Source organism: Jaculus jaculus, chromosome 14 (assembly GCF_020740685.1).
Source record: "Jaculus jaculus isolate mJacJac1 chromosome 14, mJacJac1.mat.Y.cur, whole genome shotgun sequence".
Lineage (NCBI taxonomy): Eukaryota > Metazoa > Chordata > Mammalia > Rodentia > Dipodidae > Jaculus > Jaculus jaculus.
Window position 1 is genome coordinate 76,703,782 of NC_059115.1, and position 22,975 is coordinate 76,726,756.

Sequence of the window (22,975 nt, forward strand, 5' to 3'; positions counted from 1 at the left end):
CGCCGCGTGCTCAGTTAAGGTTGTCACCGGCGCCCGTGCCCGGCCCACCATGTTCCACAACAGCAGCCAGCGGCGCCACTGGACCTTCGCCAGCGACGAGCAGCTGGCGCGGCTGCGGGCCGACGCGAACCGCAAGTTCAAGTGCAAGGCGGCGGCCTCCGGGAAGGTGAGGGCCCGGGGCTGGGCGACCCGGCTCAGCCGGCCTCGGCCTCCGCCTCCTCCCCAGCAGGGCGCGGCAGGGCCAGCTGATTCCGCTTACGGGTGCCCGGAGGGCGCCGGCATCGGGGTCGGCGCAGGTGCGGCTAGCCAGACCCTTTTTATTTTTATTTTTGTAAAATGCTTTCATATTTGAGAGAGAAAGAGGCAGGTGGAGCATGGGCGCGCCGCGGCGGACTCCAGACGCTAGTGCCCCGTTGTGCATCTGGCTTACGAGACCTGGGGAATCGAACCCGGGTCCTTTCCGGGCAAACGCCTTAACTGCTAAAGCCATCTCTCCAGCCCCAGACCTCCTCATTTACCACCTGGTTTAGTCTTTTGAGCTCTACTGCCCATTCTTATTACTGCACTGTTAACACTTAACTCTTAACAATGAACGTAACGTTTCCTTACCACTCACGCCCAATTAGCCAGGTGGTCAATGTTTTGACACATCTGCTACTTTTGACCTCAGTCTGGGTGACATCATCCCGTGCACTGAGGAAGGGACCTCGGGAGTCTAACAGCCTTTGAAAGCAGGCATCCGTAATTTTACGTATCACAGCCATGAGCATATGAGCACAAGCTGTCCTGCTCTTTATACATTAGTGAAGCAAGTGTCCAACTGACATTCTGGGAAATTGTAAACTGACGTATTTTCGTTATTTTGTATAGTGTTTAACAAGTCTATAAAAAGAGTGATACGTGTTATATCTGTTCATTGTAGATATAAATCAAATTTAATCTGAATTAAAATGAAAGTTATGATTAATTCACTCGACCTATGTTGACATTTTTGCTTTGAAGGTTCTTCCAAATGATCCCATCTTTCTTGAGCCTCAGGAAGAAGCGATACTATGCAAATACTATGAAAAAAGATTATTGGAATTCTGTTCAGTATTTAAGCCAGCAATGCCACGGTCTGTTGTGGTAAGTTATACTGGTGGTGAAGTATAACATCCTTTAGCTAGCTTATAAAATCTGACCTCTTCTAAACCTCTAAATAAACTTCCTATGTATTCTACTGTAAAAGATGCACCACAGTTGTATTTGTTTAATTTAGCCATTTTTAAAACAAAATAAAGGCCTTAGTTCATGAATTTTTCTGTCTTTACATATAAAGGAATTTCAGGTGTCATTTCACAGTCAAACAAGTTTGAGATCTGCTGTATACAGATTGTGATATCCTTACTTTTTGGAAAAATAAACATTTTATTCCCTCCAAGTTCCTAAGTAATGAGTAGTACAGTGGAGACTAGAAAGTAGACTAGACCTTTGTCAGCGTTGTCACAGCAGCTCCTGTTAGAACTGATGCATAATTTCATGTCATAGGTGAGTCATGGTCTAAGGCTTTCCTAACGCTGGACTAGTAGAGGGTAGGGTTTATCCTTATGGTTCTTAAGTTGTGTTTAAGACAGAGTCTTGTATAGCCAATGAAGTGGAAGATGACCTGAACTTCTGATCATCCTACCGCCACCTCTTGAGTGGGATTATACGCATGTGCCACCACTCCTGATTTTATGTAGTGCTGGCGACTGAAACTCCAGGGCCTCATGCATGCTAGGGAAGCACTCCACCAACTGTGCTGCAGCCTTGTCTTGGTTCTAGGAAACATCTGTTTGGTTGATTTGTATGTATTTGTATGTGTCTGAGTACTGTTTCTGTCATACTTTCCTGTAGTGACAAGGTGAGAGGAATAGGAGCATATATTAGAAAGCAATGAAGAAGCTAGCGTGCACGGCGTAAGACAGCTTTGCCTCGTTTTCTCCTGGATGCTTTATTGTAAAGATCAAATGTATGTTTATTTTAAATTTCAGGGTTACAAAGAGTGAGCAATGTGTGATCCAGTAGAGAATAACTAGGCTAATCTCCCCTTTTATAGTGTGAAAAATTTGAAATATGTTGCAAATATTAAATAAAAGAGTATCTGTGGTTCTTTTCTGAATTTACTGACAGAGGTGAAAGATTCAGAAACAGGTTTAGATACACTCAGTTTCTGCCTTGAATTTGACATTTTTTGTTTCTATTAAAGGAACTATAAATGAGATGATAGGATTAAGTGGTCTCTTTGGACAAGGAAGCAATCCTTGAATGAACCTGCTTGTGAAATTTAACTATATAACATGAATATTGTATGCTTGGTGAATTTATTTTACACACAATGACATTGTTTTTAAAAAATATTTGAAATGCAGGTCAGCCTGAGCTACATTGAGACCTCTACCTTGAAATAATTTTTTTTTAATGAAGTATATTTTTCTGATTGTCAAATAGGTCAACTGTTTTGTTGTTGGGGGTGGTTTTAGATGAAGATATGGTAGTAGAAGATCCAGACAGGTCTTAGTTGAATACAGCTCTGTCGCTCGTTAGCTGTCTGACTTTGAATAAGTCATCTAACAGTTGATAATGCTTCTTTTCAATCATGCTTCATAACAGTTGAAATGAGGGGTAGGTTCAGTGTGGGACTGACTGACTGAATGGGGTGCATTCAGTGAATGGAAGGTATACTTCAGCCTGGCATCAGTGGTCACGTTAACCACAGATCTGGATTGGATTTAGAGACGAGGCTTATTGCCCCAACCATGTTCCTGTCAGTGCATTTCTAAGATTGGGTAACCTGTAGCCATTTATATTTTTCTCTCGAACTTTTCTGCTTTTGACAGTTGTTGTTCTGAGATCTAGTAGAAATACATACATGTACACACACACACACACAGTGAGAGAGAGAAAGCGAGTGAGAGCACCAGCTTTAAGTCCAGTGACTGCAAGAAGGTATTACCAAAGTGGCTGGGAACATGTGACCCCAAAATGGAAAAAGTTCTTGTGACTATGTGTTTTTTTTGTTTTCTGTTTGTAGTACTTCATCATAACTTACTTGGATTAGAGGAAAATTAACCAATGTTGATAGCTATGCAGAACTTTTCAAGGAAATCTTTGCATAATTCTTTTTGATAAAATTTAACATAAAACATATGCAAACAGATCCCAGTTTTATGTGTACTACTTTTTATATGTTTTTTTTTCAACCTTAGGGTACAGCTTGTATGTATTTCAAACGTTTTTATCTTAATAATTCAGTGATGGAATACCACCCCCGGATAATAATGTGAGTATAAGTTTGTCTCATTTGTTGTTTTCATTGAAGATCTCTACAGTATGCTAGCGTTTGTCTGGGGGATGTGTATGAGGGAAAGTTGACTTCTTAGTTTAGGACAATTTAGACTTGCAATCATTTTTCTATTCAGAATGTAAAGTCCTTATTTACTTTTATCCCCTGTCTTCTTAATTACAACCTGGACTGTAAACTTGTCCAGATTCAAATTGTTTTCTAAACATGGCTGTTTCTCTAGTGCTGCTCTCTATCCATAGCACCATTACTCGGGTTGCTCAGACTAAGGCTCTCTGTGGAAATTCCTTTCTCTCCAGTTCCACTTAGTGATCTGTAGGTCTGTAGCTTGATATACATTCCAGTTAAACAAAGGCAGATAGTATAAAACTCATCAGATAGTCTTATTGCCAATCACATTTTTTCCTAATTATTTTCTCTTTTTCATTCCCACCAGTCAAACTCTGGCCTTTATTCTTCTGACTTCCAAAATGCTCTGTAGTAGCCTTCTTACTGGCTTTCCTCTGAACCTACTGTTGTGGTGAGGTGAATGCCATGTGTCATCCACAGGCTCATAGTCCCCACTCAGATGACATCAGAGGCTTGCTAGTGGCCTTCTGCAGTGCTTTCACTTGAACCTGTCTTCCATATTCATATGGTACATATGTTTTCTGTTCTGTTTTGACCTCTTCCTACATTTCATGATACAAACTACTCATATTCCACAATTACTTTTTTCCTAGTCTTAGGTTAGGTTACACTGTTTGCAGCTGATGTCAAATCACTGGTGGCTAAATGCTGCAGCAGTATTAGATGGCTTAACATAATTTCATGGATTTGAACAGAAGCTTATTAAAAATATATATTTTATTTATTTATTTATTTGAAAAAAGAGGCAGAGAAAGCAAGAAAATGGGTGCACCAGGGCCCCCAGCCACTGCACACAAACTCCAGACACATGCGCCTCCATGTGTATCTGGGAAATCGAACCTGGGTCCTTAGGCTTCACAGGCAAGGGCCTTAACTGCTAAGTCATCTCTCCAACCCTGAAGAGGAACTTACTAAATTCAGTTTCCTGCAGGGTCTAGCACAGTCACGTGTGAATATCAGGCAGTTTTGAAAAGTACCTTTAGAGATATTTAGAGAATTTATGTTTCCCTCTACTGGCCTTTATTTTTGCCTTTAGGCTCACATGTGCATTTTTGGCCTGCAAAGTGGATGAATTCAACGTGTCTAGTCCTCAGTTTGTTGGGAACCTTCGTGAGAGTCCCCTTGGGCAGGAGAAGGCACTGGAACAGATTTTGGAATATGAACTACTGCTCATACAACAATTAAACTTTCACCTCATTGTCCACAACCCATATAGACCATTTGAAGGCTTCCTCATTGATATAAAGGTAAACTTATCGATAGGAAATATATTAGGGAATGTATTCTTTTGCTACTCCTCTTTAAAAGAATTGAGAATTTTACCATCAGTAATTATCCTAAATGGCTACAAAATGAGTGTATGAGGCTGGTGTGGAGCTCTAGGACAATGGTTTTCATCTTTGTGTGCATTAGAATGACCTTGAGAGGTTAACTCAGATTGTCAGGTAAGGCGTAGGGTTTCTGATCTAGTGACTTATAAATCCTACTCCAGGATATAAGGAAGGTGATTGCAAATACAGAGTAATGCTTTTAGAGAGAGAGTCATTCTCACTGATGCTTCTTGTCATGGATATGGGCCTCCTGACTTAACACTAAAAAGTTGGGTTTTTTATTTTAATTTTAAAGCAAGAGATAAATGACTTCTAGTTTTTAAAATTTTTTTAAAAATTTATTTATTGAAGAAAAAGGCAGACAGGTAGAGAGAGAGAGTGGGCACACCAGGGCCTTCAGCTGCTGCAAGTGAACTCCAGACACATGTACCTCCTTGTGCATCTGACTTACGTGGGTCCTGGGGAACCCAACCTGAGTCCTTTGGCTTTTCAGGCAAGTGCCTTAACCACTAAGCCATCTCTCCAGCCATTACTCTATTTTTAATGCCTGTAAAAAGGTCACAAATAAAAGCCTTAAAGATGTAATGTGGTGTGCATGGTAGTTCCACATCTGCACTTCTAGTGACTCAAGAGGCTAAGGTGAGAACTACCTGTACTGGGAGTTGGAGAGCAGCTGAGGCAGTGCAGTGTGACTGCATCACAGCTCATGTATACATACAGTACAGTGTGACCACACCACAGGACCTGCGTACACGCAGTATGGTGAGACCACGCCACAGGGCCTGCGTACACGCAGTACGGTGAGACCACGCCACGGGACCTGCCTACGCGCAGTACAGTGAGGCCACACCACGGGACCTGCGTACACGCAGTACACTGAGTCCATGCCATGGGACCTGCGTACACATAAGCACGTGTATAAGCATTTATATATTTTACATACGGATACTATGTTTATGTACATGGATTGATAATTGTACTGATAGAGGCTACTTAAGTTATGGCATAGTCTAAAGTAAAACCAAAGGCAAGTCAGAAATGGGCTTATTCATTTCAGTTAAGCAACTCCTTTTGTTACATTCTATATGTGCTAAACATTGTGTTTGACTGTACCACCAGAATTAAGATAGGAACAGTCACAACTTTCACAGACTTTATGACTTAATGGGTTTGGACAACTATTATATAGATGGAATTAAAAAATACTTAGGAAAGAGATGGTAAATTAAAGGGAAAAGAAAACATCTCTGAGGCAGTGCCATTTAAAGTTAAAATAAGATGAACAAGAATTAGGCAAGGAAAGAGCCCACTAGTCAGACACCTTCCTAGGCAAGGGCTCAGCCTCATGGTGCATTGAAGGGGCTCAGGTGAGCCTAGAGAGCAGGGAGGAGTGCTGCTGCCTGAGCAGAAAGCTGGTCCAGACTCCAGAGCAGGCTGAAGAAGACAGCAGAAGACTGAAGTGTGGAGTGATTAGGTTGGGTTTTCTGCTTGACAATAACTACATTGGGACTTCATGTGTTAGAGTGTTCCCGATTGCTGCACATCTGTACGTGGCAGGCATGACATGGAGCGTGGACGGAGTAGAGGGGCAAAGTAACACAGCAAGTGTAGTCCTGTTGTGCTGGATGATCATCCGGGAACTGAACAAACTTGCGGGGTAACTTCATCATCATGTGAACACGATTACTGTCTTCCGCCTCCACATCTTCCTTTGGGGGTCTTTGCAAGTGGAAGAGAGTCGTTCTAAAATAATGATGCAATACGGCGAGGATATAAAGCAGTCCCAGCTGTAATTTGCAAGTGTTCTCAGGCACACAAATGTACGCCATGCTTGCGTATGCCTAGCAGTGCACCCTCGCATCACCACAGGCTTAATGCATTGTTAATAGTGTGTGCCTGTGACATCGCCCAAGAAGAGTTGGTTTTTTCAGTTCTCTTATAATCTTGTGGGACCATCATGGTCTATATGGTTCATCATTGATGGAAAACTTATGTAGCACATAACTTGTATACACTTAGATAAAACAATTCCATTTTGGAGTAGAAAAGATGAAATAATTGAGAAAATGAGGAACTTCTAGAAATAGAATTAGAGAAGATTGTTTTGTTTTACAGAAGAGACTGGTGATAGGTAGGAAATGTTTACCATGGTCACTGAAAACTGGGAGAAAAAATTGTCTGTGGCAACGTCATTACTAGGCAGTGCTAAGAGACTTATTGAAGGCAATGACCATGGATTTAGAAGTAACACCCCAGACCTCTTCTGTGGATTTCTCTGGTGGGACTCAGGAATCAGTATAGAAGTCAAGCAGAGGTTGATTGGATTTCACATCTGTTGAAATTTAGGAAGAAATGTGCTAGAGTTGGGATTTCAGAACGGGAAGGGAAGCTGGTGAGTGAGAGCAAGTAGAGGACTAGTGACCAGAGCGTCTGCCGTGGCCAGTACTCCTGAAAGAAAACTTCTTAGTGGGCTCTGGCATTTGTGGCTAGAATTAGTGGGACAGAATTTACCATATCAGGTCAAGTTTGGGGGAATCACGACATGGCTACTGTGTCACTACACAGTTGACCGTGTATATTTTGTTTCACAATGTGCAGACTCTCTTGCTGCTTCACATCTTGAATTATTTGTATCTGAGATAAATCCAAGGGATTATGATTTTAAGCTGCTTCTTAAAGCATATGAAGAACTATGAAAAAATATGAGTTGTTCATATTCTAAAAGTATATCTGTAATTAGTCTTAGAGGCTCAGTCATTTTCATTTTTTCCTTCACCTGAAATATACTTTAGGAAAAATTTCATAGGAAGATAATAATGGTGTAATAGTTCGTAAATGTGGCCTTAGTCTTGGCTGCCTGGGAAGGCTTTTCCTGTCTTGTATGATTTAATCCTAGTGGATTGAGTTTGATGATTAAATGTTTTAACCCCAGTGGGATCTCCAAGAACCCTCTCTTCCTTCCCTTCCTTCTCAGGTGGAAAAGGACAAAGACAGGAGATTTCAAGTATTACTATATTGAGAACTTTAGATGTTACTTTTAAAAGATAACTTACTGTAGTTGTGTTCAGAAAGGTCACTGAGTTAAAGGATGATCAGCAAGCCAACTGACGAATATTCAGAATATTATTATTTAGCTACATTCTGTTATATTGAAAGATCATTTTTTGAAGTTTAGGGAAGGAGTTACTTTTATAAAAGCATTCTGTGTGAAGTACCTTGTGGTGCTAATAATACACACAGACTCTCAGAAATGGTAACATTTGCCAACTTTCTTTCTAGACTCGCTATCCCATGTTGGAGAATCCAGAGATTTTGAGGAAAACAGCTGATGACTTTCTTAATAGAATTGCATTGACGGATGCTTACCTGTTATATACACCTTCCCAAATTGCCCTAACTGCCATTTTATCTAGCGCTTCCAGGGCTGGAATTACCATGGAAAGGTATTAACTTGTGTTCTGCCTTAGGTCAGATTCAGTCAGTTTAACTTCTTATTAGAGTTTGAATTATTAAATAAATTTCATGTGAGACAATAGTCCTTGTAAATATATATTCCTGACATCTTGGAAGGTTGGTGAGTAAAGAAATGAAATCTACCTTAAAGAAACTGTTTAAAATTTAATCAAAGTATTGTTGAGCTAAGAGAGTACCTTTATGACTAAAGTAGCAGTGAAACAGGTAATTGTAGAAGACTGGTGTAGATGTACAAGTTGATGAACTGGTGTGCAACCTGACTACAGCAAGTGCATCTGCTTGGTATCGTTGCTCATCTGCTGTAGAATGTGCAGTGTGAGTTCAGCAGGTTTGTTAAAGGAGTAAAGCTGACGTTGTGGCCAGATGACTAATAATTGAATAACAGATAGTAGCAGCCAACACATGAATGGGCATTAAAAACCAGGCTCGGGGACAAGCACTTGAATTAATTTGCTTTTTATATTGTGTCACGCACATATTATTTAACAGTATGATAGGTACCTTTTTTAATTGATGTGACATAATGATAAGTTAGACATTTGTTTTGCTCATGTTGCTTTCCAGTCAGACTATTTGTTTACTGTTTACATTTCATATTTGTTTATGACATTGAAGTTCTTTTGACTTCATTCCTAGAAATAGCAAGGAAGAAAGAAGAAGCTTTCTAAACTTATTTTATAATTTCTAAGAGATTTATAATTTCTAAGTTGATGAGATGGCAGCAAAATAAAATTGATAGGATTTCTTTTTGTCCAGTCACACCTCCTTTCTTCTACTTCAGTTCTCACTGAAGTGTTTTAGATGTGAACATTTTTATACCAAGCTACTGTTACATGTCCAAAAAAATTACCATTTTCAAAACAGTTCTGCATACAAGATCAGGGATTATGGGTTTGTTTTATTTTACGGAATACTTTTGTATAAACACAACTTACCAAGTATATGAATTGGTCATGATTTATATCCTGCTTATATGTTTAGCAAGCATTTATCATGTTCTCTGTACTATTCAGCACTACATTAGGACTGTACGAATGAAGATATAAAACTCTGCCCTAGTTAGGAAAGATACCCATGGAATTTGGGTATGGACCCCCAGTAATGGGAAAAAGCTTTTTCCCCACAAGTCACGTGAGCAAAAGTTTGTTATGTATTCAGGCGCCTTGCGCAGCAGTGTGCGCGGCACCTTTGCAGTGGTGAGGTGCGCAGTGCGCGGGAGTGCCGTGAGCCGCTGGCTCTGCCGTAGAGTTCGCTGCCTTTAGAAGCTTTCATGAGTTACAGTTTCAGGTAAGCAGAATTGAAACTGTAGGACCTCAGGTTTCTTACAAATTAAATCAATGATTATTACTTTTTTTAGGAAGTATTTTCCAGTCATTACCTTAGAACTGATTTATAGCCAAACTCAGGATACGTGAAAACTACGTTTACATTTATTGGATTCGAAAAACCAGTGGCATTGTGTCATTTTCTTGTAGACAGTCTCTACCACTCGTAGGTGATGCTCAGCTTTACTCACATGTACTAGCTTGGATGTCTAGGCATTTTTTTCCTATTTGAAGTTTAAAAGAATATTAAATGTCTGATTAAGAGGGCTTTTGTTTTATTATTTTAAATTTTTATTTATTTGAGAGCAACAGAGAAAAAGAGGCAGAGAGAGACGGAGTAGGGCCTTCAGCCACTGCACACAAACTCCAGACACATGCGCCACCTTGTGCATCTGGCTTACGTGGGTCCTGGGGAATCAAGCCTTGAACTGGGGTCCTTAGACTTCATAGGCAAGTGCTTAACCTACTGCTAAGCCATCTCTCCAGCCCCATTTGTTTGTTTTTTGAGGTGGGGTTTCACCCTAAGCTAGACTGACCTGCAATTCACTATGTAGTCTCAGGGTGGCCTCCAACTCACGGCAATCCTCATTAAAGGCATGCACCACCACACCCACGAGATTATGAGTATTTTTAACTTAAAAAATATCATTGAGGTAAAGCATCTCACCAGCTAGCACTTAGAATTAAATGTATCACTCTTGAGAGAACTGGGCATGGTAACCCACGCCTGTAATCACAGCACTTGACTGGTGGAGGCAGAAGGAGCCCTACTTCCAATTCTACTGTACAGCAAGTTCTAAGCCACCACCTGGGCTGCCTGAGATCCTGTATCCATAAAAGAGCAGGGAGGAAAGACAGGAGAGTCCCTAGAAGGAGTATGCAGTGCGAATAGGAAACCCGGCCCCAAACAAGATGGAATGTGAGGATGGATGCCTGAGGCTGTTCTCTGACCTCTATATGCACTGTGGCAGGCATGAGCTCACACACACAACATACACAAATCTTGCAACATGTGAATTTGGGCAATTTAATTAATTTAAAACATATATAGTAAGAATAGTTCTTAACTACTGCTTTCCATTTTTATAACTAATTTACCCAACCAAAAAGTAAATTCCTTGTTATACTTAAAAAAGAAAAAAAAAACACTTCTAAAGCTTGGAGTCTTAAATGTTCACTTGGGCTTTTATCAACTATTGATCTCAAGTTTGGGTACATAAAACGTGAGAGTGACTAAAAACTTAAATATAGTAATTGCTGGGCATGGTGTCATACACCTTTAATCCCAGCATTTGGGAGGCATAGGTAGGAGAATCAGTGTGAGTTCAAGGCCAGTCTGAGACTACAGTCAGTTTCAGGTTACAGTGAGGTCCTACCTCAAAAAAAATGTGTGTGTGTGTGTGGTGTGTGTGTGTTGTATTTTCATACTCTCAGTGGTTCTGATATAATAGGTAATTGGGCTATGTAGTATATTGCTTTGATTTGGACTTGTTGCAGACAAGAGGTGATAGATTTACAAAATGTGAGGTGGCATTCTTGTTGAATACTTGTTACTTCCAAAAAGGTGCAATGAAGTGAAATGACTGTTATTAAGAGAAGAGAGTTCCTACTACTAGTACCCTGTTTCCTGTCTACCAGTCTAAGCTTTAAGCCTTTGGGCAAGTATGAAGCCTTATCCTATCCAGATTCCTCATCTACCAAATGAGGTTATGCTTAGAGAATATGTGTATCAGACTCTTAATAAACATTATAAATATTTACTTCTACTACTTTTGTGTTCATACTGCCTTCCTTCTGAGAGCTTATATGTAGTAAAATGTAAATACATTTGAAGAGTGAATAACTCTTAAGCTAAATAAATGGTAATAAATCATAAGGACTAACAGTTATTGGTTATACAGTTATAGAGTTCTAGGTATTGTGTGATACTCTTTGAATTAAAATCACTGTAAAATAGTCTTTGATGACAAGAACATGGAGGCAAACAATTTATGATGTCCTGTCTCTTTGAATGTTTTCAAAAAATTAAAGTGGTTTCCTTTCTTTACCAGTTATTTGTCCGAGAATCTAATGCTGAAAGAAAACAGAACTTGTTTGTCACAGTTACTAGATATAATGAAAAGTAAGTAAAACAGAACACTCAACAAAGTATTAGCAAGACTGCATTGTGAAGACATATGTAGGTATATTGAAGTGGTTTGTTCATGCGCCACTGTGCATCTGGCTTTACAAGGGTACTGGGGAATTGAACCAGGGCCAGCAGTCTTTAAAGCAAGCACCTTTACTGCTGAGCCATCTCCCTAACCCAAAACAAGAATTTTTAAAGCTTACACAAATATGTGATGCTGAACGATCTAAGGGAACAAATGGAAGGATAATGTTTATATTTAGGAATTTATGTTTTTTAGCTAAATCAGTTATAACTAGTAATGTCATTGCTGTTAGTCAAGACCATGATTCTCAAATGGAGCAAGCGAGGAGTTCAATGTCAGGAGACAAATTTTGATTCAGAGCTTGGGAATGTGAGGTCCGCTGCCAGCATCTGTTAAGATTAAAATGCTTCTGACCATCTGGGGCCATGGGTCTGACTCAGAGGCAGAGTGCTTGCCTAGCACATGCAAGTTCCTGGGGCTTAGTCCCTAGAGCCACAGAAATAAAAGTTTTTGTTTTTGGTTTTGGTGTTTTTTTTTTTTTTTTTTTTTTTTTGGTTTTTTAATGTAGGGTCTCACTCTAGCCCAGGCTGACCTGGAATTCACTCTGTATTCTCAGGGTGGCCTCGAACTCATGGCGATCCTCCTACCTCTGCCTCCCAAGTGCTGGGATTAAAGGCATGCGCCACCATGCCCGGCTTTTGTTGTTGTTTTTAAAGTGCTGCTGGGCTGTACAGATGCCTTAGTGGTTAAGGTGCTTGCCTGCAAAGCCTAAGGCCCCATGTTCAACTCTCCAGATCCCACTTAAGCCAGGTGCACAAAGTAACCCAAACATGCAAGATCACAAATGTGTACAAGGAGGCACACACATCGGAGTTTGATTACAGTGGCTGGCGGCCCTGGCGAGCCAATTCTCCCTCCCTCCCTCCCTCTCTCTCTCTCTCTCTCTCTCCCTCTTGCACCCGCACATAGGAATAAAAAAGGTCAGTCTGTTAGGCATGCCTCAAGAGATCCTAGAGGAGATCCTAGAGATCCTACAGGAGCCCCTGTAATAGACTAGACAAAATGTCTCCCTAAAAGAAGTTCATGTTCTGATTCCCTGGAACCTATAAATGTTACCATAATGGCCAAAATTTACAGCATGGTTAAGAGTTTTAAAATGGTGACATTAACTTGGATTATTGAAATGAAGAATAATCGCAGTCACAGTGGTCCTTATGAGAGGTAGAAGCAAGTTTGCTGTAGCTAGAAAACAACATGAAAACAGCAGAGATTTACAGTACTAGCATTGAATATTGGCGTGGAGTTCCCACAAGCCAAAAAGTGCTAGCTGTCACTGAAAACTGGAACAGGCAAGGACTGAATTCTTCCCTGGATCTCCAGAGAGTATGGCCCTGCCAGTACCTTGGTTTTGGCTTGTGAAACTGATTTCAGATTCCTGGGTTCCAAATACATGAGAGACACTAACTACATTTAATAAGCTTGGGAAACTGGACTTTTACAAGGAAGAATTATCAAAACCTCACATTGGTTGTGCTATAGAGAAATTCTCAAGGCCGTCTGAAAAGACTGACGAGCTTACTACTGACAGCATCTTACTATGTAGCCTAGGCTAGACCTGAGCCCTGGGTCCCCTGCCTCGGCATCCTCAGTGCTGGGCTTACAGAGGCGATGTGCCATTACCCTTTCCTTTCCATCCTATGCCACATTGAATGAATGCCCGTGGCTACTGGGCTCCTTTTTAGGGTTGAAAGTATTACTCCCAAACCATCAGTGTTATTATTGAAGGAATCAGTAAGATATAAGATAAACAATCCTGGTTTTAGATTATAAATGTGGGTACATTTAATGTAGTTGTCAGTTCTTTATTCTCTGCTTGATTTTGAATTTCCTCTGAGAATAATGGATTTGAGTGATGAACTGTAGGTCTTCATTTTTACCACTAGAGGGTTCACTTTGAAAGCTAGTTGGGATTTGATCTTAGAACTAGGATCATGTGATTAGAAGGGACCTTAAAGGTAATTCACTGTGTCTTTGAAACTTGTAGTTTGATTTCCCATTGCCTTTTATTTGCTCTTGTTAATATGAAATAAGAATAGCACTTCATAAAATAGTCTCAGTAGTGAGGCATTTCTATATATATTTTTAGAAGACAGATGCAAGGATGGTAAATCCTACCTACCAATTCAATTCCAGCACTTTGGCACTATAGTTAACAATTGGAAGTACGTGTCTGTTAAACAATCCCTAGAACTTTCATCATTCCCAATCTATCTTGAGAGTTGTTTGTTCTGTTGAGTAACACAATCAGCTAGAGGACTTATCTATAGTTAGGCTTTAACTTTACCGAGGAGGGTATTTTTGTATAGGATCTACATTTTGCTAAAGCAAAGTAGTACCACTGACTTTAAGCACCCCCCGCTTCCTGTTTCTATTGTAAGCAACACGTCCTCACCCACCATCTGTAGGATAGGGTGTTAGGGTTATGGGTGGTGGTAGAGAGCCAAATGTGTAGAGATCTTTTTTTGAACTTTAAAATTGAGCAGTCAGTGAATACAGTGGTGCTTCCCCTCACAGACTGTGCAGCATGCTTGTCTTTAGTGATGATGCGGACAGTGAGCACATACCCATTATCGCTGGCAGCCTCACACTGCTATAATAGATTGTTACAAATCCTGACAAGGGTTAGTGGCATCTAAAGAGCGTGTGTTGTTTCTGTGTCAAGTTGGGAGATTCTTTGACTCCCTGAAGGTGAGAACAGGCTTTTTGTTCCTTAGTATAAGTACTTTTGTGTCTCTGTAGGCATGAGAAACCTAGTAAAAAAGTATGAGCCGCCCAGATCTGAAGAAGTTGTTCTTCTGAAACAGAAGCTAGAACGATGTCACTCTGCAGACCTGGCACTTAATGTAATTACGTAAGTAGATGTGACAAAGAAGCTAAGATTCAGAAATTTGCTGGTTCATCTTGGGACCTACTAACCTCTTCAGCAGTCTCCTACTAGCTTGTGCCACCACAGGCAGCCTAACCTCCTAAATTAGATTTTTACAAACTGTGTGTTCACCTATGCTACGTACCTATGTGCTACAGACTGAACCCAGGGCCTTATGTGTAAGTATATCTGCCCTTATCCCCAGCGCGTAGGTATGTTGCTAATGGGACTGAAAACACAAGGAAATAATGCAGTTTTGATTGTGTTCTCCAGTTCTGATCCAGCTGACATTAATGTCTTCTTGCAAGTCCTGGCCTGTTCCTCCTTGTGAGATTAACCAGGGGTCACAGGCTTCCTAAGTTTTTTAACCTTTCTCAGCTCCTAAATGTTAGTCTTTTCACCAACCTGTTACTTGGTTTAAAAAACAAGTATAGTGCTCTTCAAAAAGACTGACTTTTTGTAAACTAGTAGGGAAGTCTGATACATTTCTCTTTAGGACAAAGTTTGTATCAGAGAATAAGGAATATGTTACTAGATTGTAAACAAAAGAGCATCCTTAATATCTCCTACTTTGTCTCATGAAATTCATAGGATTTTTACTGTGTTCTCTGTGTGAAGGATGTGATAACATGTTTTGTGTAGACCACATCTTGTTTTAAAGTTCTTTTACTTACTTGGTAATTTAAAAATATATATATTTTGAGAGAAGGGGAGGGAGACAAAATAGGCAGATAGACAGAATGGGTGCTCCAGAGCCTCCAGCCACTACAAATGAACTCCAGACACATGCTGCACCTTCTGCATCTGGTTTGTGTGGGTCCTGGAGAATTAAACCTAGGTCCTTAGGCTTTGCAGTAAAATGCCTTAACCACTAAGCCATCTCTCCAGCCCCTCAGTAGGTGAGTTTTAGTGAGCATTAGCTATGGCACCTCCAGAATGCCTTCTTGCCAGTTTATATTTTAGTTGAAGTGAACACTTGCCAAGTGAATTCTACATTCCTGTGAGTATTTCAGAGTGCTTCTCTGATAAGTATAAAGGACTTAAAAGACAATCATTACATGTTTTTACAAAACAATAAAAGTGGAGTTTCTAGAAAAAAGACATACAGAAATGTAAGTTCAGATTTTACTAACTTCACCCATCAAATTACTGTCAAATTACTATAAAGAATTTTGTAAATACACAATTTATGTACCACTTTTCTCACTGCAGACTGGAGTGTGAAAGTCATGCTGAGTAGCACCAGATTAGCACAAACTACTTGTTCTCCTTGATTATCAACAATCTTGACCTTTTATTTTCATTGTATACTAGGTTGTCAGTAAATCATTCACCATGGGTAAAGCCGGTGTTCCCATTGACCAAAACCCTTTCAATCCTGACCGCATATGTAATTTCTAAGATGGGTTTTCCCACTGTAAGCCTCTCCTACATTTATTCATGTATAAAGTACTTATATTAATGTCTTCACATATATTGTTCAATACTAAAAATTGTCAGTCTTCAACTTTTGCCAGTCTGGGTGAAAAATAATAGTATCACATTGTGACTCTAACTTGATTTCCCTGGTTTCTACGAATTATTGATGTTTTCGTAACACTTAGCTAACCAAGCTTTCTGGCATTTTCTTATGCTTTAGAAATTTTAAAAACTCATTTTTTATGTGATAGAACTATTCTAGTTTTTTCTTAGCATATTTTATATATGTAGGAAATTTTTTCCTTATACTTCTTTATTTTTCCTTTTGAGATAGGGTCTCACTCTGTAGCCAAGACTAGCCTTGAGCTCATGGTGATCCGCCTGCCTCAACCTTCCAAGTGCTGGGATTATAGGAATGTACTTCCACCATACATGATCTTGTGTTGTGCTTTTTGTTATTAAAACCATCTAAAATTGGGAGTGGTGAGGTGTTTTATTGTTTTCCTGGATGCTAGTTATTGCCCCCACTTGCATTTGAGTATTTTTTCCTCGTTTGATGTTTTTTTAAATGGCGGAATAAAAAATTATCTGTAGTCATTTCTGCCTACCTAATCACTTGGTGTTTTTTTTTCTTAAATATTTCATCTTACTGAGAAAGAGGCAGATAAGAGAGAGAATGGGAGTTGGTTTTAGCTGCTGCAAACCAATTCCAGAACCACCTTTTGTATCTGGCTTACATGTGTCATGAAGAATCAAACCCAAGTCCTCTGGCTTTGCAGGCAAGTGCCTTAACCATCTCTCCAGCCCAGTAGCTTCTTTCATGTGGTCTAGCTGGGCCCCAAACTCGTTTTACTCCCGAGTGGTGGCATACCATCATGTCTCAGCTTCTGTAGGCTTTTATGATAACCAAGAGGTCTTCCAGCAGTGTTCATTCCCCAGTTCTCTCTGCTATGTTTAAAGTAGGGTCGCAGAAGGGCATCAGACTTTTCTTTGTCCTGAGTAATGGGTTTGTAGGTGTGCCAAAACTTTTGGCTAGTTTTAAATATACTTTATCCTTATCTTTCCTGATTCATGTCACACTTTATAAGTCCCCGGAGAAGTTTTCTTGGGATTTTAGTTAGAATTGCATTTGATTTGAAAAATCTAGCCTTCATATCCATAACTCTTGTCTTTTTACTTACGTATTTCAGCAGATAATGTATTTTTCAGCCACGGTCTCACTCTGTAGCCCAAGTTGGCATTGAATCCTTGAGGGAGTTCCCCTGCTCAGTCTCACAAGTGTGTTTGCTGTGTCCAGTACTAGGCTGCTTACTGGTGCTTCTTAATTACAGGAAGAAGAGGAAGGGCTATGAAGATGACGACTACGTATCCAAGAAACCCAGACTGGAGGAGGTATGTCGACTCCCAGGGTACACTTGAATTTTTTTTTTTTTTTTTTTGGAAATTGTTTTTATTACATGCACTGGTATGACGTTAAGATTCTTGTCCTGGAGTATAAGGGAGGGAAGTTTATTCATTTTAATATTATAGTATCTTGCTATGTAGTCCAAGCTGGCCTAAAATTTTCAATCCAACTGCCTCATTCTCCCTATTTCAGTATTACCAATACTTTTCTGAAGTTTGGGTTATCTTAAATTTTTACATACTTGATATGTATTTCCATGTTTGCTTAAGAAAGGATTTTTTATTGGGGGGGGTCATGTTTCAGGAACTTCAGAGTCCATCATGGAAGGTATTATGGCACATGTGTGGGCAGATTGGGGGCAGGAACATGAACCAGCTGTTTTTATCTTTAGATTTTTTTTTTTTTTTTTGGCATTTTTATTTGAGAGCCACAGACAGCATGACTTTGAGGCTATCCTGGACTGCTTGAAACACAAAACAACCCTTACCCCCACCCCCAAAATGAAAATGTGTAATATAGGTAGACTCACCAGTTTTCCTAAAGGGAGATGAGGGAGAACAAGCACCCGGGTTCTGCTGCACAGGTGTCCTAACCCCCATGTGTTTCCTTGTCCTCCTCAGGAAGAGTGGACTGACGACGATCTGGTAGATTCTCTGTAATCACGTGAAGCTGATGTGGCTGTACTAACTACCCAACAGGAAGAGGAAGCCTATGTGGCATTTAACTTTATTAAAAAATACATTGTGTAGCTGGGTGTGGTGGCGCATGCCTTTAATCCCAGCACTCGGGAGACAGAGGTAGGAGGATTGCCATGAGTTCAAGGCCACCCTGAGACTACAGAGTGAATTCCAGGTCAGCCTGGGCTACAATGAGACCCTACCTCAAAAAAAAAAAAAAAGAAAATATCAAAATATATTAAACTTCTATTTGTTATTTAACTTTCCTTTTATGGTTGTATTATGCAAAACTTCAAAGAACTAGAATGGCACCTAATTTGGGTATTCCTGTCCCTCCTTTACTGGCTCGAACTGTCCTCCAGGAAAACTAGTGCAGTTGTCCACAGAATGTGAGGAGCAAACTAAGAAAGAGAAAAACTAAAATGCTAAGGAACAGTATTTTGTCCTTAACCTTTATAAATTACTTTTCAGTAGTTACCCTGATATATTCAGCAATTTGTTCATTATTACTGAGCTAAAAATACACTGAGTAGTTACCGTACCTGAGTAAATAATTTGTCTTTGTTTATTAGAAAAATAAAGTGGATTTAAAAAAGTTAAATACAGTCTTGGTTATCCAGATAAAACTTAATTATACATTAGTAGTAAAGCATATATTCTATTAAGTGATAATCACTAAGTGAATCCATACAAATTATTATTAAAATTAGTAGGAGTTTTTATAGGTGAAATGTGTTCAAAGAATTTAAGCTGAAACAACTTTGTATAAAATCTCAGAATAGGGCTGGAGAGATGGCTTAGCGGTTAAGCGCTTGCCTGTGAAGCCTAAGGACCCCGGTTCGAGGCTTGGTTCCCCAGGTCCCACTGGAAGCCCTGGTGCACCCATCCTTTCTCTCTCCCTCTGTCTTTCTCCCTGTGTCTGTCACTCTCAAATAAATAAATAAATAGCCGGGCGTGGTGGCGCATGCCTTTAATCCCAGCACTTGGGAGACAGAGGTGGGAGGGTCATCGAGAGTTCGAGGCCACCCTGAGACTACATAGTTAATTCCAGGTCAGCCTGGACCAAAGTGAGACCCTACCTCGAAAAAACAAAAAAACAAACAAACAAATAAATAAATAAATAATGAACAAAAAAAATCTCAGAATATGGTGCCACATGACCTGTGGTAAGTTATCCCTGTTTCACAAGTTGAGAACGGTGAAAATGCCTACTCCTGAGAGAATTATTCAAGGCAATTTGCACCATGCTAATTTATATTTATTATATGTTAATAGTGTTTTTAATAGATAGTAGCTGTTACAGCTGGGACAAAATTGTGGATATGTGTGTATCAAGCCATTCTTCTGGAAAATGGGGTTGAAGGCATTCTGAAACACAACTGCCTTGAATCTAATTAAATTATATGACCACATACTGCCCATCCCAAACTGCACTTTCTATGAAGGTAGGTACCTAGCGTGATTTATGTCTTGATACATCGTTGCATCATTTATGCTTGGTTCGGGGTGTATGTGTTTTTCTCATTCTAAAATCAAATGAATAAAACTGATTAAAGTGGGATTTTACAAGAGTAGAAGCCAAAGCTCATAATCCCCAGTGTAACCAGATTGAGTTACGTTATACTAGGCTGTCGACAGAGCTGCAATGTTCAGTTTATCCTCTGCTCCCCTTCGGATCTCTAAACTTGGCATTAGAGCAAGGTCCACACTTATCTCTGAAAATTTTCTACACAGCCCCTTTAGAAGAAAATTAATGCTCGGGTGATTTTATTTCAACATTTACTACTTAAGTTACTACAGGACCTGTGGAGATAGATAGCAAGTTTGTTATTCCAATTTAATAATGTAATTATTAAATTGTAATTAAATGTAATTAAAATATAAAATGCAGCAGGCATCAAAGCCTTTCAGGCTTGTTTTTAAATAAATGGTAGGAAAGGAAGAAGCATTTCAGACTAAAAAGTGGCAGTTAAGTTAGCCTACGAAACACTGAGGTACAGTTAGTGGGAAGGGAACTCAAATGCCTTGTCCTAGAGTTGGGACCTTTTTGCCTGTTCTTACATTTTAGAAACCCAAGTTATATCCCTTCGTGTCTTATCTAATACCTTCTAAACCAACAAAAAGAGACTAAATGAGACACTACTGTACTGTAGCTAACAGCAAGAACAGAAGCAAGGCTAGGAAAGCAATGTATCGACGACAGAAGGATGGAGTGACTTGCACCGAAACCACTTCACATAGTATGTTCGGCACTTTGGTGGATCACCGTTGAGCTGTGATAAAAGATAAACAAGGCCGACGGCTTTCGTACAGATAGTTAACCTTATAAGCAGCCATATCATAAACCACCAGGCACTGGCAGGACAGCGCAACAAACACTTTCCAGAAGCATGCTCAAGCATTGCAAAATGAAAATAAGCTCATGTTTGGTCTTTAGGAGATCTTGGAATCTAGGCCTTCAGAAGACTTTTCTGCACTTGAAGGAACTGTCACGCTGATTCCTGGCTTACCCATTTGATTTCTAAGAATATTCTGCACGTTTTTCTTTTGTCTTTTCTCCCCTGAATGATGCAGGAAGAAAGGGCACATTGCATAGCATATATATTGAATGAATAAATGGAATCCCTTTTGAAAGAGACCATTAACAGAAATAATTCTCCATTGGCCTTGCTCTGGTGCTGAAAGTTTGAACTGTCCCTGAAGGAGGACAAAAATAATGAAATAAAATGCTAAGCTATGCTTAGATGGAAATAATAAATTATACAAGATATCCCTTGGTTTATTTTAACTTAACCCTTGTGAATACTTCACAAAAATATATACAGAGAGGCAAACAAAACTATACAAAGTAAATATCCTGAAGAAAAAAAACAAGTAGTCAAGTTGAAAGATGTGTAAGTTGCTAAGTGGTTGATGAGGTGGTTTGCATTATCAAAAGGGGTCACCAAAAAAGCATCTTCAATATAACAGAAGTATTCTTTTTTTAACCTGAAAGATATGGTTAATCTATAAAATGGTTTGGGTAACATGCATTGAACAGTACAATGACCAGTATTTATTGAACTCAAACTATTTACTGTTGTAAACATTTAACAAAAACACTATGAGATCTAAGTACAGTCTTTGACAATTCCAACAAAATAAGTGGTATGTTGAAAAAATAAAGCTGATGAGCAAGATTCATCCATTCTATATATTGTCTTTCAAGTTCCAGAAAAAGAACAGCACAGGATTTTTTAAAAGTATACAGCAAAGATTGTTCATATTATAATGTCAAGTTCTGGAAACTGTAAATACAAATAAAGTCATTGAACAGTCAAATGGTCATATTCCTAATGAGGAAGAAGTTACAGTAAGAAGAGTCTGTGATCCAGTTAAACTCAGTTGTTCATAGAGAATGTTTTTTTTTCTTGTCAGTTGAGTTCACACTTCTTTTTCCAAGAGACAGCAAAACTTTGGCAACTGGATATATTGAAAATATATTTTCAACGTTCAAGATACAGTCATAGCATTTTTTGTGTGAAAGGTCATCTGTACACCAAGGCTCAGAGTTTGGTAAAGATTCCATACAGAAAGTGCAAATATCCTGCACGGTTAGCTTACAAAGCTGCTGGCAGTCATGTGTCAGCAGAATCCTGGGGCTGGTTTGCATAGCTCACACCTCACTGGAATGTGGAAAGGTGTGCTATTTTTGGCAAGAGCAAAGGGTACGTTACACTGATGTGAATGCCATGTGGGCATGCTGAGTCCCCGCAGAGCAGCAGGGCCGAGGCTGCTACCTGGCATCATTGGTTTTCGTATACTGGTTTTGTTTCTGCTGAAGCAGTTCTGTTATAGCCAGAAGTTTTTTCAGTACATGCTAGACACAAGGAAAGACAGCGTAAAGATAAGTAAAAAATAAAGGTTAATTCCACATTTCAAGATGAAAATCCATATTTGAAAAACAGCCAGGTCAAAGCAAAGGAATTCTTAGGTTCATAACATTCTACTCAGATATTATGTTTCTGGACTGGAGAAATGGCCCAGTGGTTCAGGTGTTTGCCTGCAAAACCTAAATGCCTGGATTTGATTCTCCAGTACCCACATAAAGCCAGATGCGCAAAGTGGTGGGTGCATGGACCCCGAATTCCTTTGGGACAGCTAGAGGCCCTGGAGCATGATTCTCCCTCTCCCTTTCTCCTTGCAAATAAAATACACTTTTTAAAAATTTTTGAGTTTCTATTACTCAGACATACTGTCTTTGTTTTAATTTTTTTTTTTTTTATTTGAGAGCGACAGACACAGAGAGAAGGACAGATAGAGGGAGAGAGAGAGAGAATGGGCGCGCCAGGGCTTCCAGCCTCTGCAAACGAACTCCAGACGCGTGCGCCCCCTTGTGCATCTGGCTAACGTGGGTCCTGGGGAACCGAGCCTCGAACCGGGGTCCTTAGGCTTCACAGGCAAGCGTTTAACCGCTAAGCCATCTCTCCAGCCCCATTTTAATGTTTTTTGTTGTTTATTTTTTATTTATTTAAGAGCAACAGACATAGAGAGAAAGACAGATAGAGGGGGAGAGAGAGAATGGGCGCGCCAGGGCTTCCAGCCACTGCAAACGAACTCCAGACGAGTGCGCCCCCTTGTGCATCTGGCTAACGTGGGACGTGGGGAACCGAGCCTTGAACCGGGGTCCTTAGGCTTCACAAGCAAGTGCTTAACCACTAAGCCATCTCTCCAGCCCCTGTCTTCGTTTTAACCAGGACAGAGAATTTCTGCAATTTTAATATTCTTTCTTGCCACAGATCATCTTACCAACAAACATAAGAATTTTATATTAG

At 39.8% G+C, this 22,975-nt stretch overlaps 2 protein-coding genes and 1 long non-coding RNA gene across 3 annotated transcripts in view; 2 read left to right on the top strand and 1 right to left on the bottom strand.

Annotated features, from left to right (window-relative positions):
• On the top strand, positions 1 to 18,762 carry Ccnh (cyclin H). Its single transcript, XM_045134331.1, has 9 exons — positions 1 to 166; positions 1,003 to 1,125; positions 3,228 to 3,301; positions 4,488 to 4,698; positions 8,062 to 8,225; positions 11,633 to 11,703; positions 14,534 to 14,645; positions 17,411 to 17,471; positions 18,105 to 18,762. The coding sequence occupies exons 1-9, from the start codon at positions 50 to 52 to the stop codon at positions 18,141 to 18,143; spliced, it is 972 nt and encodes a 323-aa protein (XP_044990266.1). The 5' UTR covers positions 1 to 49; the 3' UTR covers positions 18,144 to 18,762.
• A 435-nt stretch (positions 18,763 to 19,197) lies between these two features.
• LOC123454829 lies at positions 19,198 to 21,482 on the top strand. Its single transcript, XR_006633498.1, has 2 exons — positions 19,198 to 19,606; positions 20,230 to 21,482. It is a non-coding gene; the product is annotated as an uncharacterized LOC123454829 (long non-coding RNA).
• The window catches only part of Rasa1 (RAS p21 protein activator 1), an 83,460-nt gene continuing 81,681 nt past the window's right edge, over positions 21,197 to 22,975 (bottom strand). The window contains exon 25 of the mRNA XM_004651636.3: positions 21,197 to 22,020. Within this exon, the coding sequence (XP_004651693.2) occupies positions 21,937 to 22,020 (84 nt within the window). The 3' untranslated portion in view covers positions 21,197 to 21,936. The remainder of the gene's footprint in view (positions 22,021 to 22,975) is intronic.